Here is a 13,838-nt window from a genome sequence, read left to right on the forward strand (position 1 = left end):
AAGAATATAGGAAATATTTGATGTGTAAAGTTAAACATATGTCCTGAAAAATAACTAAATAATTTTTAAAGCTATTTTTGGAAGAAAAAAAATCTAAATATTTATCAATATATACATTTGTGCAATATGGTTTAAAGTGAAACACATTCTAAAAAATAAAATAATAATAATAAATAAAGGTTAAGAATCTAATGGGAGCCTTATGAGGTTTTACTGAAGTTTATCTGCATTAATTTGCTGCTTAATATTTTTATATTAATCTTAAGGGCAGTCATTACTAGAACTAGATTGTCTCCAAGTGCCTGAGATGAGAGTGTGTTTATTAAAATCAGTATAAATTAAATCGCAGGTACTCGTTGCAGGGTCCGGTACATAAAGAAAAATTTGGTACCTTATTTGCAATCTGAGTGAATAAGAATATTTTATTTTTTTGGATTCAGAAATAATAATAATAAAAAAAACTCTTTCATTTTCCTTTGATATTGTTTAAAACAGAGAATTCCCTCTGCATTGTCTATTCAACTATGACTGTGTAAAACGCAGCAGAAGCAGATGAATAGAAATGACAAAATAATGTATTTATTGTCCGTTAGGGTATACTAGGGTAAACAAACGAATGCATTTGTGGCCATATGTTGATAAATCAACATTCAAACACGAGGTTATTGCCACAAGATCAAATTATGAAAAGAATATTCCTATGTATCCAACTCTTTCCCCCAGAGCATCAGGGCAAGGTTTGGTCGTTCCACATCTTCAGCTGGGGATCCTGACTCACTCTTCTCTGCAGGAGTTTCTTTGTTAACGCTCTTGAGGCTGCGTTAAAGTACGGACATGGATAGGCATCTGTGTGCGACATGAAGCCACGAAACGTGTGTCTGCTCACGGTCTGCTCCACACCCAGCGGGACGACCCTGCAGGGAAATATTACAAGTCTTGTGAAAGAGAAATGCACTTAATTGTACTGAATGTGCACTTATAACATACGTCCAGTCTTAAAAGTCTATTTTTTTTTAAAACTGCTTGCAGAGAATATATTAATAAAAATAAAAGGTCACTTAAGTGACTTAACGCAATTAAGCACACTTTTAAAAGTGCACTTTGTAATAATTTAATTTATTTTTACTTGAATATAATACAGCAGACTTTTGATGAATGCATATTCAATCCAGTATACAAACCGAGTTTAGATGTCATTTGGACAATATAAACAATGTTCTGCATTAATTATGCCATCCTAATATTACCACTACAACGATCAATTTCTAGCTAACGATGATAAATTAAACTGTTCCTCTAAAAGATTACTGAAGACAAATAGAGTCTCTCTATTATACAGACAGCGGTTCTTTTGCAGCAGAGTTCAGTTTTCCTTGCTCTTTCTAAATTCACTGCAGACACTTAGGTCGGTCTTAAATTCTTCTGTCATATTTATTCACTGCAGAGTTCACAGTCTGTGACAGACTAAAAGGAGGTGAAGCGGATAATGCTACAGGATAAACCCTTGAGAATGAGAATGACTCCCATTTAAATGATGAAAGCGGACAGCAGAAAGAAGCTTTCTTTAATATTACAGCAGGTCAACTAGTGTCCGGCGGAAAATATTAAAGGAATAGTTCACCCTAAAATGAATATTTGCTGTTTTCTTTTTAGTAGTTTCTTCATCCGAACAGATTTTTGAGAAATAGAGCATTTTATCACTTGCTCATCAATGGATCCTCTGCAGTGAATGGGTGCCGTCAAACAGCTGATAAAAACATCACAAACAATCCACACCAAAATCCAAAAGCTGCGTATTTGTATTGAACAAATCCATCATTAAGATGTTTACATTTCAAACTGTAAAAGTCTGTAATATTGCTTCGTCCACTGATAAAACTCCAATGTTTTTACTTTTGGGTTCATGAGATGTCAATCGATGTACTGGAGTCCATCCAGGCTTTTTTCCGATAATACTGTATATTATTGTGATTGCTGTGATGTTTTTAGATGTTTGGACTCTCAGTCTGACGGCACCCATTCACTGCAGAGGAACCAAGTGTTGTAATGCTACATTTCTCCAAATCTGTTCTAATAAAGAAACAAACTCATCTTTACTTTACTGCTAATGATTTCACAGATACTATTTAAACTGAACTGAGCTGGATGATGACATCACTGAATTCAATGATGAACCTCCTTTAACTGAAAATGAGTGTTTACTAATGTCATTTTACATTATTGACAAACTAGTTTCCTAATTAATGTTGTTCAGTTGCTTTGACACAATCTGTATTGTTAAAAGCGCTATATAAATAAAGGTGACTTGACTATACTGTCAGCAAATATTGATTTTTGGCTGAACTATTCCAGTAAGAGAAGAGAAAATGTTGCTTTGGGATGTAGCATACTCAATCAGTCATTTAGTATAAAGTTTACAGGAAGTAAATTGTAAGCTGTCGTTTATCTTAAAGAATAACAAGCACATTTATGTATCACAAAATGTAAACGAAAAGTTAGGTTAGTTAGTGAGGCTATGTATTATATTACAAAATTAGACAAAATTATGTATGTAGTCACTTTCTGGTTGTCAAAGAGTGGAGCATGTTTCTTCTGTACTTGAACACCTTGAAGAGACTGAGTTCATATCCACTAATCTTTTTCTCATTTTTGCTTTCAAGTTAAATTAGAGGTCAACAAATATTGAAACAGAAGCAGGCGGTGGAGGGGTGAGCAGCCCACCTGGATCCAGACACCTGTCTGGTGAAGAGCACTTGAGCCCAGCTGTGTGACTGCTGCGGTGCTGTGTGTCTGCAGACGCTACAGACATCGCTGGAGAACACATACCATAGTTTTAATAAGTGTATTTATCACAGAAACAATACTTAAAAGGTGCTGTATGTAGGATTGACACCGAGTGGTTGAACTAGGTATTGCAGTCCAAATTCAAAATATTAGAGAGGGTTTTTTTCACTCAGCCCATCCTCTTCAGACTTGACTCACACGCAGGTTGCCAGATTAATGACACAAACAGGAACGAGAAATTGTTTAAATTTATATTAAATGCAATTAGCTGAACTTTAAAGTTTTTTTTTTGACTCTCTTAAACGTACAGTATGGGATTTTTGGCCACCCGGGGTCACTCAATCAAAATAATAACAAAAGACGTACTTTGATGACGTCGGGAAAGAGCGTGGGCTCATGGGAGTTGTTGTCATTGGAACACGCGCTCTGTCGCTCCCCACATTCTGCACTCATTCTAACTTAGTATTTTGACAATCACGTCTTTTCGAACAAAGAGATATATGAATTATCAGACCCCTATCAAATCAATATTCCATCTAGCTAGTAGTAATATATGTTAAAAAACACGGTCGCCTTTCGTTTATAATTAAAATTACGTTTATACTATGATATCGAACAAGATAGTGAACTGCATTTGAAGCTACTTTATCCAGCTAGATATAGAACAAATGTGGATTTACATTATACTATACATGAGAGCTAGTCCGTCTGCGCTTTACACAAGACATCATCGTTTCACAAAATATACGGATAGATACAGTTAGCTAAATGGATGCATACCTGTTTATTAGAATGCAAGCAAGTTCGGCATCTCTCTGTAGTTTCAGCTTGTCACGAAGCTCTCTCTATCTTGGAAATGCAGCTCCAATATTTACCCGTGTCTTGTTTCTTCTCTTGTCCCAAAACCTTCTCAGGTCATTTATTTCACCCGTACGTTTGCGCTTCACAGAATGTGCAGGCAAAGCATAATCATGATCCATAACTAAGTTATTGATTGAGGTATAAATACTAATATAAACAATATAAATATAAAATATAATAGTCTCGATCAAGGCTAGCTACTACTTTTTCTTTTTCGTTTCTTCTTTGCTTCTGTTCACCTTTGTATTTGGCGTTCCGACGGGTTCCGCAGGAAGTTAGATAAACTAGAGGGGTCAAAGGTTATATGACGCCATAGACGGGGTCGACAAAACGGAAATAAAGAAACGTGCCGTGTCTTCTAATTAAACTATAATTTTCTCCGAATTTGAAAGTTTGTGGAAACTGTTGGGATAATGTAAGTACACAACTTAAAAAAAATATAACATAGATATAGTGATTTCTGCTATTTTTAAAGCAGAAAAATTACATGTTGTGCCTTTAAGACCTAAGTACATCTTTATATGCAATTTCATGGTTTGTACTGTAAAGTGTACTGCAAAGCATACAAGCATTTATTATAAACTAAAAAAGTTTAATGGCATTTTGTAATTATACATTTGTAATGATGAAGTTGCATTTTATTACATTAAAAATAAATTAACTTTAAATGGAATAAAACTTCAGTTAAAATTATAATCAAGTACTTTACATGTGATTTAGTATGTTAGTCAACACATCAAATAAGTGTACTTCTTTAAAACACAACAAAAGATTAAAACAATAATTTAAAATGTACTTCAAGTACTTAAGTGTGTTAAGTAACAGTCCTAAAAGTGTCTCTCTTTAAGTCACTTAAGTGGTGTTTTATTTCATTAATGTTGTTTTCTGAAGGTAGTTTCTAATATATATATATTTAAGTTTTAAAGTACACTACAAGCGCACATTAAAAACAATTAAGTGCACTTATTTTTTTACAAGGATGATTGGCTGATGGCACCACAAGTTAATATAAACAATGTATTTTAAATGTTGCTTGCACATGAAAACAAAAACATTCAGTCAAAACACATGGCCACTTTTGAACTGTGGTCACTAGAGTGCTTGGCCAGATGGTGTAGTTACAGGACCTGCCAGCAGGGACTAAAAGGCTCATGCTCACCAGCCTAACCCTGACCTCTCATGTGACATGCAAAAGCTATTTTTAGAAACATTATTTACAGAGAAAACGTATTAATGAAACCCTTGTTTATTGAACTGTTATTGAACTCTTGCTCACATGACACATGACTCCTCACCCAGTGATATTGGCTTGTGTGGCGTATGCAGCAGTCTCTCTCCGTGTCTCTTGGCTAGAGCGCTCAGCTCCTGCGCCAGGTGGCCATACAGCTCCTGCGGGCCGTACACAACTCCAGTTATAAATAGCTCTCAACTCTTCATAGCTTTTTTTCTTTTTCTGTCACACATTCTGTTTTCTGCTAATGCTGCACTTCTATGTCTGCTGGCCTACAGTAAACCCAGCACCTGCTTCCCTCTCCAGCCACCCTACCCTTTTCCTCTCCAGACGCAGATGATATCTGCAGCCTGCTTTCCCATCTGACGCTTAAGTATAACTGCATCACAGAATATAGTGTCACGGGGTGAAGAATCACACGACAGCAAGGAGTGCAAGGTAAGGCCCCGGAGGGTGGATTTATTTGAGAGAGTTCAGTGTTCAGGAGTGGGAAGTGCTGGTGCGCTGATTGTGGTGGTGTCCCAGGTGCGGCGTGTCCGTGCATAGGGGGTGCTGATCGGTCACGAGCTTTCTGCAAGGGAACATGGAGAACAGCGTTAGCATTCAGTCTTCTGGAGTGATCACTCACTTGTGCATCAGTGGCGATTGTTGGCAGCCGTGACCGATTGGCCGGTGATGAGGTTTCCAGGTGCTCCTCGTGCGTTTCCAGGGCGACGCTGATGAGGCCTCGGGACACGCGTCACACTCCCCCCCCCTAAGCGTTGTCCTGGTCCTCTTGTACAACGGGGAGATTGGGGGTGGGTGGGGAGTGTGCCCTGACAGACTTGCGAAAGCTGACCAAATCCTGGAGAGTCCGTCGGCATTGGCGTTGGCCGTCCCGGCTCGGTGTTGTACGTGGAAGTGGAAGTCCTGGAGCGACAGGAACCACCGCGTTACCCGGGCGTTGGTGTCTTTCGCCCGGGCCATCCACTGCAAAGGGTCATGGTCAGTAAATTAAGGTAAATTTCCTTCCCAATAGATAATACCTCAGCTCCAGGACTGCCCACTTGAGGGCCAACGCCTCCCTCTCTACCGTGGCAAAGTGCTGTTCCGTGGGGGTCAGCTTCCGGCTGATCAGTGTTGGGAAGGTTACTTTGGAAATGTAATAGGTTACAGATTACAAGTTACCCTATTTAAAATGTAATAGTAGTGTAACTTTTTTTAATTACTTTATTAAAGTAATGTAACTAATTACTTTTGAGTACTTTTTGATTACTTTTCTAAATTTGTGAAAATTAAAGAATAATAAATAAAAGCATATACATCAACTTAAATACAGTTATCTAATAAGCATGTGACGTATTCTGTGTAAAAAACTCCTGAAACATTGGTGTTTTTTTTAAACTGCTGTCTCTTTGTATATGATGATAGTTTTCTCAAAATAAGTAAAATGCACATGAAGTGACACAGAGCAGTTCTAGAAATTATGTTTATGTGCTCGTGTACTCCTATATTGAGGCAGCAGAGGTTGAAAACACTGCGAGCTTCAGTAGGCCTATGTGTAGTAAATGAAACCATGTCTTTGGAAATAAAAACCATGGAAAAAAATTCAGACTGGAAAATTCAAACTCATACAAACAAATTCATGGACCAAACTATTTTTTATTTTATCTATTTCGTCTATAATCGTTTATCTAACGATTTTTATCTATTTTAAATCTTTAATTTGGGGACATGCAAAATAATTAAAAGTTCTCTCCTGAACTGCACCTTCACTTCCATTTTTCTCTTCAGTCTCTTTATTTTGACCTGTTATCCATCTCTCTCATGACTTTAATACTCAAGATTGAACAAAACTATACTTTACAATACAATACTCTACAATACTACAATATCTTTATAGAAAAATCCTAATACTGTACACGAGTCATGTTTTTCCCTCACAAAAATTAACCATGATTTTATTAGCCTATATAAAAGTAAAATAACCTTGTTTAATTTTTTTTTTTTTTGCAAATTGATTTGTATTTATTTTTAAATAAATGCATTTGTAAAATAATTTTAAATTTTTGGTTATCACAGTTAAACAATAGTAACCATTTTCTCTGGATTTATAGATAAATATTAAAATGTTAATTTTCGTAAGGGTTGTTTTGTTGTCTGTCGTAGCTCCCCCTAAACCTATAAAAAAAATCTGAATTTTTTTTCAGCTAAATTACTACTGTAACATTACAACAGATAATAATGATGTCCTTTATATAGTATTTTGAGTGATGACTGATGAGCAACGTGCTGCTGCTTGATTAAATAAATAAAAAAACAAAGACAAAAAAGCATCTTTACAGATGAAACTGACCTGAAACCCTGAACAGTAGTTCTGCTCAGGAGAGAGAGAGATTCCTCTCTCTCTCTCTCTCTCTCTCTCTCTCTCTCTCTCTCTCCCATTGATTACTCTGAGTCTGATCCAAACCGTTTGGCGCGGAGAGCGCGCGACTTATTAGAGATTTAATTCTCAAATGGCGGATTCGCAAATGATCGCTTTAGTACATTCGGCAGGCAATTATACAATAATGATATTAAATAGTGGGGCAAAATCGGCTGCCAGGCCACCGGGAATTGTCCCGGTTCTCCCGATGTCCAGTCCGCGCCTGATTTCAACAGACACGCAGAATATGCAAGTCATATATTGCATTTTTGTGGCTTAATATTCACAGACACTAGTCCATGTCATGTTTTGATTCAAGTGTACTGACCTACTTTTGATTTAGTCATCCAAAATGTGGCATATTCCGTCCGCGTTAGGCATTCCGTTTTTATGACTGGATTCTACGAACCAGACTGTGTTTCCGCATCCCGGAAATTATTAGGGCGTATGTCTCAGAATAGTCAGTGCAATTTGGGAAATAAATCAGTTAAATCTGTATGTGGATGCGTGTAAACATTCAAATGTAATCCCCTTTGTAATCGTTAAAAATTTCATAAGTAACTGTAATTTAATTACTCATTTTTTCGTAGTAACTGTAACTAATTACAGTTACAATAATTTTGTAATTAAATTACGTAACGCTGTTACATGTAACTAGTTACTCCCCAACACTGCAGTTAATATACTTTAAATGTAAAACATTGCAACTGCATAGATGTAATTTCAAATATATCTTATATTTATTTTTATATATAGATATTAACATATATCTTAGTTTACCATAAATGCTTTTAAGTACATTCAGCAGTACTTAAACCATATTTTAAAGACAACAGAAATCATTTAAAATCACATATAAAGATGTATTTACATGACCAACTTAAATGGGTCGAAAAAGCAACTAATTGCATTTAATATAAATGTAAACTATAATGCATTTTCATTTAATTGCAATGAAGTGTCTCAAAATATTAGATTCAGTTCACACTTAAGTATATTCTTTTAAAATACATTATTTCTCTAGTACTCTTTTTAATAGTATTCTAAATTGCACATCTTTTTCACAATGTTAAAGTCAGAAATTCATTCTCCTTTGGTTAGAACGTTAGAAACTGACTCTGCCCACAGAGAACATCTTATGTAGTCAACAAAGAATGTAAATTATTAATAAACCGGATGCATTAGTAGTGAATCGATTAGCTCTGTAAGTGTCTTATCACATGAAGGCTAATGGTGTTTTCCTGCATGTACTGGAGTCTCATTGGGTAACTTTGAGTAACTTACTTGAAATGCTAAACGCGCGCGCACACACACACACACACAATACAATATGTACACTGAAACCAAATTTACTTCATTTTTTTCTATTATTTTTCTAACTATTGTTTTTATTCTGGAAACTTCTGGAATTACAAAATGAATTGTCATTAATTTTATATTTCAACAGTCCCGTTTTTTATAATAAAAATATTTTTGTTAATATAAAGTCAGCTTTGCCATAATTACATTAGAAATACCAGATGAATTGAAACTGAAAGCAAAATATAAATAAAAACTATAAAAGTCTATAAATAATACTAAATTAACACTGATACCACACAGCCATAATCAGAAGTTAAGAAAAATTTTGAGTTTCTGAAATATTTTCACCCTTCTCTCAGACAAGAGTTTCTTGTAGCCATTGGCTCCCAGTGAGAGCAGCGTAATGAGGACGTCTAGAGACGGGGATGCAGAAGCTCGACCTGCACAAGAGCACATTATCTCAATCCTGTAATGCATTAAAGACACGCTTATCATAGTAAGACTTTCGAGTCGAGTACAAACATAACAAGGATGCCTGGGTACCATAACAGTTCATGTTAACAGTAATATGCATTTAGATATGCATCTAATGCTCAATCTTTAAAACCACAAATAATTTAAAACCTCAAAACTAATATATATATATATATATATATATTTTCATTCTGTACAATATAAGATTTATCAGTCTTTTAAAGATTTAATAACAAAACCTCAAAACGAATAAAAAACAAAAAAAAGATTTTTGTGGTAATGACTGATGTTGCATGTTTATGCATGCTAATATTTGCATTTAGATATGCATCTAATGGTTCATGTTTAAAAGCACAAAAAAAATAAAACCTCAAACTAATTTTTTTTTTTAAAGATTGTAGTGGTAATGGCTGATGTTGCATGTTTATGCATGCTTATATATATATATATAATGCTCAATGCTCAATCTTTAAAAGCACAACTAATTTAAAACCTCAAAATGAATATTTTTTTTAATTCAGTACAATATGTTAACCTTTTTTTTTAGATTGTAGTGGTAATGACTGATGTTGCATGTTTATGCATGCTCATATTTGCATTTAGTTTAATTTAGTTTAGTTTATTTGTTTAGCACATGTTTAGTACAAGTACAAAACTATGCAAGGAGGGAACGAAGCCACTCTAGGCTTGTACAGAGTTCCACTCCTGCTCATATTAACTCATGAGACATGCAGACTAAACACTCAAAAAAACAAAATAAAAAAACAAACAACAAACGAAACAAAGCAAGAGCATAAGCAGAAAAAAACAACAACAAAAAACAATACAAAACAACAGTTAAATAACATAAAAGATGATCAATCTAGATAAAAATGCAAAAATTTAGATTTAGATATGCAACTAATGCTTAATCTTTTAAAGCACAAATTATCAAACAACGAAATACAATATGATGCATAAATTCACAACATTTAAAGTAAGTGCTTTTAGTTTTTAATATTTAATTTAAAATATTAACAGAATAAAATGTTATCTGTCATAACATAAAAAAATCAGCTTATTGCTGTCAGACTGAATTTTAATTCCGTTGCATCCCTGAGCGTTATGCATATCCTTTGATTTGATAATGATTTCATAAACAATAGCAATTTCTATTTACAAGTAAAAGAGGAGCAAATAAGAATGTATTTTAGTAAACTATCATCAGGCATTCTGAAAAGATGCAGCAGAGCTGAAGTAACAATGGACTAAATTATAAGTGCGCCCCCCAGTCTAACTCTCTCTAGTGCACTCAAGAGAATCAATATTAGTAGGAGTGTTTTGGGATTGCTCTGCAGTGCAGAAAAAGGTGGAAGGGATACAGAGAGCGCCACAAACAAAAACACTCCAAAACTCTTCCCAGGTCTCTAGAGACAGCTTATGCAAGAGGAAATACATGATGGAATATTACTGTATGAACTGAGAAATGCACATTCAGAACAGGAAATATTCAGCATGCTTTACCTTCAGAGATCAAAGCATTCAAGTGTTTCTTCGACCTTTACCATGTCTTTTGGAAGAAATGGCAAAATTGCAAAACAGGGCATCAAGGATTGCAAATTTTCACCACTACTTTTTTTTATATGCTAAGTGAACGTTTTTGAATTTGCCACACAATTCAGCACAAATAATTAGTGTCAACCAGTAAAGATGCAAGAAAACGATTTAAGAAAATAATACTACTGAATACAGGTCCTTCTCAAAAAATTAGCATATTGTGATAAAGTTAATTATTTTCCATAATGTAATGATAAAAATTAAACTTTCATATATTTTAGATTCATTGCACACCAACTGAAATATTTCAGGTCTTTTATTGTTTTAATACGGATGATTTTGGCATACAGCTCATGAAAACCCAAAATTCCTATCCCAAAAAATTAGCATATCATGAAAAGGTTCTCTAAACAAGCTATTAACCTAATCATCTGAATCAACTAATTAACTCTAAACACCTGCAAAAGATTCCTGAGGCTTTTAAAAACTCCCAGCCTGGTTCATTACTCAAAACCGCATTCATGGGTAAGACTGCTGTCCAGAAGGCCATCATTGACACCCTCAAGCGAGAGGGTAAGACACAGAAAGAAATTTCTGAACGAACAGGCTGTTCCCAGAGTGCTGTATCAAGGCACCTCAGTGGGAAGTCTGTGGGAAGGAAAAAGTGTGGCAAAAAACGCTGCACAACGAGAAGAGGTGACCGGACCCTGAGGAAGATTGTGGAGAAGGACCGATTCCAGACCTTGGGGGACCTGCGGAAGCAGTGGACTGAGTCTGGAGTAGAAACATCCAGAGCCACCGTGCACAGGCGTGTGCAGGAAATGGGCTACAGGTGCCGCATTCCCCAGGTCAAGCCACTTTTGAACCAGAAACAGCGGCAGAAGCGCCTGACCTGGGCTACAGAGAAGCAGCACTGGACTTTTGGACAAATTTTGCATGTCATTCGGAAATCAAGGTGCCAGAGTCTGGAGGAAGACTGGGGAGAAGGAAATGCCAAAATGCCTGAAGTCCAGTGTCAAGTACCCACAGTCAGTGATGGTCTGGGGTGCCATGTCAGCTGCTGGTGTTGGTCCACTGTGTTTTATCAAGGGCAGGGTCAATGCAGCTAGCTATCAGGAGATTTTGGAGCACTTCATGCTTCCATCTGCTGAAAAGCTTTATGGAGATGAAGATTTAGTTTTTCAGCACGACCTGGCACCTGTTCACAGTGCCAAAACCACTGGTAAATGGTTTACGGACCATGGTATTACTGTGCTCAATTGGCCTGCCAACTCTCCTGACCTGAACCCCATAGAGAATCTGTGGGATATTGTGAAGAGAAAGTTGAGAGACACAAGACCCAAAACTCTGGATGAGCTTAAGGCCGCTATCGAAGCATCCTGGGCCTCCATAACACCTCAGCAGTGCCACAGGCTGATTGCCTCCATGCCACGCCGCATTGAAGCAGTCATTTCTGCAAAAGGATTCCCGACCAAGTATTGAGTGCATAACTGAACATAATTATTTGAAGGTTGACTTTTTTTGTATTAAAAACACTTTTCTTTTATTGGTCGGATGAAATATGCTAATTTTTTGAGACAGGCATTTTGGGTTTTCATGAGCTGTATGCCAAAATCATCCGTATTAAAACAATAAAAGACCTGAAATATTTCAGTTGGTGTGCAATGAATCTAAAATATATGAAAGTTTAATTTTTATCATTACATTATGGAAAATAATGAACTTTATCACAATATGCAAATTTTTTGAGAAGGACCTGTATAACATTGCATTGTTACATTAAAAACGATGAAACAGCACAGAAAACAGCTGAAAAATGTTGAATATTTTTGTATCATTTATTGAATAGGTTTTGTGTGAGAACTTTGACTCATAATGCCCAGCATTGCGTTTTAGCTAAATGTAAGCATGTACGCTTTTTCCCCGTCACTAGACAAGCAGAAATAAAATAATGTAATAAAATAAGATAATTTTATGTCAAATACTAACTTTGTGAATAAATGCATTTACTCCAAAAGTGATAAGTAATCACATGGCTAATGCGTTTTTGTGACTTTAGTGAGATGTGGCATGCAAGTTTTTTCCCCCAGCAAAGATGTTGTGTAAATTTCATAATGTTGGCTACTGCTAAGTGGTATTTTTTAATTCCTTTATACAAATGTTGCCGCTTATAGTTAAGAGGACTGCAGTTTTTTTGTACTGTTTTTCAGACTCTTGTATACAGATTTCAGAAATAAGTTTTGTATGGATCACTCATCTGTAACATGTTTGCAGTTGAAAGAAAATAAGCATACCTGGATACATCTTACTGATCTCCGTAATGAAGCTCGCATCGAAGCCTGAGATAATGGCACCGCTGACCGGGACCATGAAGTTTTTATCAAGACTTTGGACAAAGGCATCGATTCTCCCAACGTGAGCCCTCTACAAAAACACTTCATAAGCCACTAGGGTTTCTCTGAAATAAACTACATTTTGTAGTAGATTTACACAAAAAAGCTGAACTGTTACTTGCTGAATAAGGTGCATACATTTGGATGACTGCACTCCATAAGCAATATTGACTATATGAAGAATATCATGCTTTGCACACAGAAAGGCAAGCTCCTCGAAGGAGCACTAAAGGCCTCCTTTAGTGTTTCTCAAATTAAAAAAGAAAAAAAAAATTAAATATATATATTTCTATCTCCACTGGCTCAAAGTCTTGCAAATATGGTTTGACCAGCAAACTCACCAGACCTGAACCCCAGAGAGAATCTTTAAATTTAAATTTCTTAGTGTGTATCCAGCATGATCGCGTGTTCTCTGCGTGATGGTTGGTCCGTGTGAATTGAATGCTTTAAACTTTAAACTCGTGATTTCAAATTATCCTGCACTTTATGCATTTTCCATGTGTCTTATTCATGTCATTTTCACTGTATGCTGTGTGTAAAATGAATGTTACCTTGGCTTTACTTGAAAAATGTGATTCCCGATGCACACAAACTTGTTGTTTAACCCTAGTAAACCCTGTTGGTTACAGTGTTTACTTTTTTTTAATTAAATATTATTTATTTGTGAAAAATACCTTGTTGTGTAAAGTATGTTTCTTTTATACATTTACTTTTTAATCCATTGTCAAATGATTTAAGTTACATCAGGCTTTATATCATCTATCATATACTATACTATTTAATTGAATGCAAAATACTATTTTATAAATATTATAAATATTACTCCTGCAAATTCTTGCTTGTTTTTTTACTT

General features: G+C 35.5%; 1 protein-coding gene across 2 annotated transcripts; it reads right to left on the reverse strand.

Annotated features, from left to right (window-relative positions):
* Nucleotides 1-812: 812 nt before the first annotated feature.
* Nucleotides 813-13,043, reverse strand: LOC132115319 (O-phosphoseryl-tRNA(Sec) selenium transferase-like). 2 transcript variants are annotated; one of them, XM_059523727.1, is made up of 4 exons: nt 12,887-13,043; nt 8,931-9,022; nt 4,929-5,034; nt 845-914 (listed from the first exon to the last, which is right to left on the reverse strand). In XM_059523727.1, exons 1-4 carry the CDS (start codon nt 12,960-12,962, stop codon nt 883-885), a joined length of 306 nt encoding a protein of 101 aa, XP_059379710.1. In that variant the 5' UTR covers nt 12,963-13,043; the 3' UTR covers nt 845-882. The 2 variants fall into 2 exon arrangements, with proteins under 2 accessions (XP_059379703.1, XP_059379710.1); XM_059523720.1 differs by lacking the exon at nt 12,887-13,043 and having other exon boundaries at nt 813-914; nt 4,941-5,034; nt 8,931-9,172.
* Between the last annotated feature and the right edge of the window lie 795 nt (nt 13,044-13,838).

The sequence above is a fragment of the Carassius carassius genome, chromosome 3 (genome assembly GCF_963082965.1).
Source record: "Carassius carassius chromosome 3, fCarCar2.1, whole genome shotgun sequence".
Classification (NCBI taxonomy): domain Eukaryota; kingdom Metazoa; phylum Chordata; class Actinopteri; order Cypriniformes; family Cyprinidae; genus Carassius; species Carassius carassius.

Bases quoted from the DNA above. Each gene is read 5' to 3' on its own strand.
- LOC132115319 (XM_059523720.1), bottom strand. From the start codon at position 9,128: ATGGTACCCAGGCATCCTTGTTATGTTTGTACTCGACTCGAAAGTCTT. The intron at 5,035-8,930 runs GTGAAAATATTT...TACGGCCCGCAG, and splicing joins AACTCTTGTCTGAGAGAAGG to GAGCTGTATGGCCACCTGGC. The intron at 915-4,940 runs GTGAGGAGTCAT...ATTTCCCTGCAG, and splicing joins ACACAAGCCAATATCACTGG to GGTCGTCCCGCTGGGTGTGG.